The 5360-nt window shown below is 38.4% G+C and overlaps 1 protein-coding gene across 1 annotated transcript; it reads left to right on the top strand.

Moving 5' to 3' along the window:
- Positions 1 to 3492: 3492 nt before the first annotated feature.
- Positions 3493 to 4860, top strand: LOC125842766 (uncharacterized). The gene is made up of 3 exons (XM_049522082.1): positions 3493 to 3662; positions 4101 to 4317; positions 4528 to 4860. The coding sequence occupies exons 1-3, from the start codon at positions 3493 to 3495 to the stop codon at positions 4858 to 4860; spliced, it is 720 nt and encodes a 239-aa protein (XP_049378039.1).
- Positions 4861 to 5360: the final 500 nt, after the last annotated feature.

Here is a 5360-nt window from a genome sequence, read left to right as displayed (position 1 = left end):
CCATCACTATCTCATTTCCTTTGATTAATGAGCCTCTGCATACTTTCCTCTAACTCTGGGCACTATCACAGCTACTGCTCATAATTTTGTAACTCATGCTACCTTTTTGGATGAGAATACTACCCAAGCTCTAAACATACTTCCTCATAAGGATCTCAGTTGAAATGGGGCTTAGAGAAGAGAGTACAACTCGTTTTTAGCTCAAATTCATGATTCACATAAATATGAGTGCATTTTCTCAAACTCAACAGTTAACTCACTCCCACTCTTCTCTCAAGCCCCTCTAGAGTCTCATGACTTCCTCAACACTTTGCTAAGAGCAACTCATCGATAAAAAAACTGATTTTGCTTTTGAGCCACCTCTAGTATGAGGGGTAGTCGATGGATATGCTAACACATGAGTTAGAATAAGTCTCTATGACATTGCATGCTTTAGAGTATGACAGAAGGGAAACTTTTCCTAAATGTTTGTAGTCACTTATTTATAGAAGTGGGGCCCTCACAACCATAAATAAGATCCTACTGACACAACTTCATAGACACCCTAGGACAGTTGAAATTTGTGCACTGATACCAAGTTTGTCACAATCCGAGTCAATACCCTGGATGTCGCCAACAGTCGATAACCATTTCTGGTCCCCGAGCAAACCCTCATCCTTGCTGACTACAAGCGGAAGACTAATTCAAGCATATAAAAGCTTAAAACTAAAATAATTCAATAACTCAAATACTAAACTTTAATATATTCTGAACATTATTTAATAGATGAGCTCAGAGTTTGTACAAAAAGCTCAAGGAAGATATATATTGAAACTACTCAACTTTGTATATCTATTAAGCCTCTACTATTACAGAAAAACATTAGGACAAGTGTAACACCCCAAAAATTAGTAGCTAAACTAGAGCTTAATGTGAGGGTTAGAGTCATGGATGTAATTCCAGTACTTAAAATAGAGGATTTAATGTTATAACGTCTAGGTACTACACCTCAAGGACCAACCATGGGCGCTTGAGGAGGACCACTGGAAACTGCCTAAAAATAGTGAACCATGGTAGGACCCATGCCCCGTGGACAGGTCCACATCTCATTGGTGGAGTCGTAGGTCCAACCCTAAAATTTAGACGCCCAAAACCCAAACCATGGTTCACCAGCACACATCGTGGTTCCAACCACATCCCGTCAGTGTGGTCTCATGGATGGTGACCTCAGAGTAGTTTTAGAGGTTAAGCTTAGGGGTATTTTGGGTCTTTCCTGTTTTAATTAATATTAGGTGGTGTTGTTTTAGCCTAATTTAGACCACCTATATAAGGATTTTAGACCCCTAAATCAAGTAATTCAACTCGTTATTCTTGAAATCCAAATCAATTCCAAAAACTTCAACCTCACCAAATATTCTCTCTCTAGAACAAGAAGAAGAAGGAAGTTAGAGATAGGGTTCAAGGAGAAGGGTTCTTCACATCAAATTCATTGTGATTCATTGATAAGGTATGGTAATCCTTCATCCATGGATATCTTTCATCCATGGAGTCCCTTAAAAAGTCCAATTTCAAATATAGAGATCCCCAAAAACTAGGGTTTGAATGATTCTAATGCTTGAATTAAGTTATATTATGTATGAATTGATGATTCCTTATGGTTTTTAGGTTGTAATCCCCAAGAACCCATGAAATCCACATATTTCCCAATTATGATCTTGTGATGTGGGTTTGTTGATGAAAGAAGAATGTTATGAGATTGTGAATGTAGTGATTGGGTGACTTTAATTATGTTGATATCCAAGTCTATTGTAGTGAATTCTAGATTTTCTGATTTGATACGAGCTTTGACCCTTGAAAGGGTAAAATATGATAATATGCATGATTTATGATGTTTTTGTTTATGCTTTAAGAACACTTTGAGAGTGAAGTGTCTATGATTATGATCTAGTTGTTGTGTGATTGAAAGGCTATTCTCATGACTCATAACTAACATGATGTGAATGATTTTCTCACGTAATGATGATTCTATGGTTTAAAGTCTTTCTCACCTAATTAAATCTTAGATATACATGTAGACATGGACAGTCAAAGGTTTCCTCACACATGATCTAATGAGCAATCCTAATGAACTATCTCATATTAGTTGTCAAGGACATCCTTCCATGAGATATGAATTAAGTTAGACTTAATAAGTATTTCGTGGGAATCATGCTTAGCACCTAGTCGATATTGACAATGAGATAAAAGCTCTCCCATTAGTAGATGTTGGGTTTCTTGAAGAGGTCGCATGAGATGGAAGCTCTCCCGTTAGTTGAGGCCGGGTTTCTAGTAATAATCTACTTATTCCGTAAACTACGTGCTCCCGTAGGTCATTTAGCTAGTGGATCCACCTATGCTAACAAACCATGGTTCTACCTTAGGCTAGTAGGACACCCTTTTTCGGAGTGTGTAAAACTGGGGGATCATGTATAGCTCACATGGTCTCATGTCGGTTAAGGCTTATTCCCACAACAACAAGAACAAAAATATGAATTATGAACTATGGTTACTCAAGAATATTTTATATTAGCTTTCATGGTTTTAAAGGTTATGAATATGAATCTTGTCCTAACGAGGTTTACTTTATATGGGTGAGATTTATAGGGTCTTATTCATGCATTGCACAAATATGCTTTGAGGGTGTTTATGAAGTGTTTCTCTTATGTTATGATGATCTATGTATTGACTATGTTTATGACTTATGCTTTTCCACTATCTCTATGATGATGTTTAAACTTGGTAAATTGCATGCTTTCAAATAAAATGTCCCTTTTAGCATGTCTTCAATGTTTTTATGCATGGCTATCATACTTGGTGCATTTTTGTACTAACGCCTACTTTGCCTACATTTTTCCCAAGTGTAGGTCCAGTTTTCGACATGATCATTCTAGTGGCTAGAACTTGGAATTGAGTATCATCCGAGCTTGTTAGGGAGTCCTAATTGTTTGAGGACAATTTTTTCCTATGTTGTAGTTCTTTTTATGTACTTTTCCTTTTTGGACATGTTGTATTGGCTAGGGCCAATTTCATTGAAAGATTGTAATAGATGGCAATATTAACACTTAGTGTCTAGATTTCTTCTTTCATTTATTAAAAATTTAGACTTGAATTGTGTTTTAACTCTAATTGTTCTATTGTTTATGTTATGAGGACTAAGTGGCTTGTATGGATTCCTTCGGGGTTCTATATGCCATGTTACATCTACGGGGTACCCCTGGGTCATGACAAATTTAGTAATTATAGAACAAGATTTAGAGTGATTCTAGGATGATGTCTCATAAGCCACGTCTAGTAGAGTCTTGTTCATGAGTGTGAAGCGCGGAACATTTATGAATGAGAGACTACAAGATGATTAGGAAACTTCACTTTTTCAGTACTCTAAGTCATGACATAGAGTTTAACTCTATAAGATCTCTCTCCTAATCTTTGCCCTATGTTATTCAGGATATGAATACTAGAAGGAATACTAGAAGGATGGAGGGTGACAATGTGGAACAAGGAGCTCCTCATCAAACTCATCAAGCTTTGGTTGATCCTTTGGGTGAGAAAATGACAAATACGAAGGTTAGGTTGGCTTTTCAAATATGGGCTCAAGCTTTGGTGACTCAAGCCAATAGAGAAGTTGTAGCTCCGGTGCTTCAAGAGTGAGGGATTTTATGAGAATGAACCCTCCTAAATTTTCGTCTCCAAAGTTGAGGAGGACCCTCAAGAGTCTGTCGATGAGGTCTACAAGGTACTATCTATTATGGCAGTGTCTCCACAAGAGAAGGCGAAATTGACTGCTTACCAACTAAAAAGAGTTCCTCAAGTATGGTATGATCAGAGGAAGAAGGCAAGGCCGGTGGGAGCGGGTCTTGTAGATTGGGAAATATTTAAATCAACATTTTTGGATAGGTTCTTTCCCTTAGAGATGAGGGAAGCAAAGTCCCAAGAGTTCATTAACCTACATAAAGGAAGTGTTAGTGTGAAGGAGTATGCCCTAAAGTTCAATCAATTGTCTAAGTATGCTCCATCTATGGTTCTGGATGCAAGGGCTAGGATGAATAAGCTTGTGACGGGTATATCCGATATGGTGGTGAAAGATTGTCGTACCGCCATGGTGGTGAAAGATTGTCTAAGTATGCTCCATCTATGGTTTCGGATGCTTGGGCTAGGATGAATAAGTTTGTGACAGGTATATCCAATACGGTGGTGAAAGATTGTCGCACCGCCATGCTCATTGGTGACATGGACTTCTCTTATCTCATGGTCTATGCACAACAAATTGAGGATGAGAAACTAAAGGAGAAGTCTAGGGAGGTAAAAAAGGCTAAGACCGGTGATGGGAATTTCTCTAATGCCAAATTTAATGGACATGGTCGTCCCAAATTTTGACAAAGGTTTTCTCGTCAAGGTTTCTCAAATACTCCTCCTAGGTTCAATAAGGATAGGGTGTCTAACCCAAAATCTCAACGAGGAAATGGAGGTTGTTCTTCTTTTGCTAGATCTACATGTGCCAAATGTGGAAAGAAATATGATGGTAAATGCCTAGCCGGCACCGATGGATGCTTCAGTTATGGGAAGAGTGGACACAAAATGAGAGATTGTCCAACAATTTCGGTTAAAGAAAGAGAAGGCAAGCAAGCTCCTCTTAGCGGTTCAAACTCCAATGCTCCAAAGAAAAACCGCTTCTATGTTCTTCAAACCCGAGGTGTCCAAGAGAGTTCCCTGGATGTAGTGACCGGTATGTTAGAAGTCTTTCTTCTTGATGTGTATGCCTTGTTAGATCCCGGTGCTACTTTATCTTTTGTGTCGCCCTATGTGTCAAAGAGGTTTGATGTTCCTCTGGAAGTGTTATTATAACCTTTTTTTGTCTCTACTCTTGTTGATGATTCTATGGTGGCTAATAGGGTTTATAGAAGATGTCTCATTTCCTTATCCCATAGAGTTACTCTTGTTGACTTGGTAGAGCTTGACATGTTTGACTTTTATGTGATTCTTGGTATGGATTGGTTACATGCATGTTCCACCTCTATTGATTGTAGAACTAGGGTAATTAGGTTCCAATTTCCGAATTAGCCTATCTTAGAGTTGAAAGGGGAAAATTCTATGCCTAGAGGTCAATTTGTGTCCTACCTTAAAGCTAGAAAGATGATCTCGAAAGGTTGCTTTTACCATGTTGTTAAGGTGGGGGATGTAGATTATAAAACCCCTTCTCTTGAGTCGGTTCTCGAAAGTTTTCCCCGATTATTTGCTCGATGTTCCTTCCGAGCAGGAAATAGATTTTGGTATTGACCTTCTTCCGGATACGCAACCTATCTTTATTTCTCCTCATAGGATGGCTCTGGCCGAGTTAAATGAGT

Source organism: Solanum stenotomum, chromosome 10, assembly GCF_019186545.1.
Source record: "Solanum stenotomum isolate F172 chromosome 10, ASM1918654v1, whole genome shotgun sequence".
Classification (NCBI taxonomy): Eukaryota; Viridiplantae; Streptophyta; class Magnoliopsida; order Solanales; family Solanaceae; genus Solanum; species Solanum stenotomum.
The sequence above is the reverse complement of the archived record's forward strand: the minus strand, read 5'-3'. Positions and strand labels throughout refer to the sequence as shown.

What these genes read in the sequence shown, in the direction of transcription:
- LOC125842766 (XM_049522082.1), top strand. Translation starts at nt 3,493, where the DNA reads ATGGAGGGTGACAATGTGGAACAAGGAGCTCCTCATCAAACTCATCAA. An exon ending in GTAGCTCCGGTGCTTCAAGA is followed by an intron (nt 3,663 to 4,100) that starts GTGAGGGATTTT and finishes TGGTGGTGAAAG; the next exon opens with ATTGTCGTACCGCCATGGTG. An exon ending in TAAAGGAGAAGTCTAGGGAG is followed by an intron (nt 4,318 to 4,527) that starts GTAAAAAAGGCT and finishes AAATGTGGAAAG; the next exon opens with AAATATGATGGTAAATGCCT.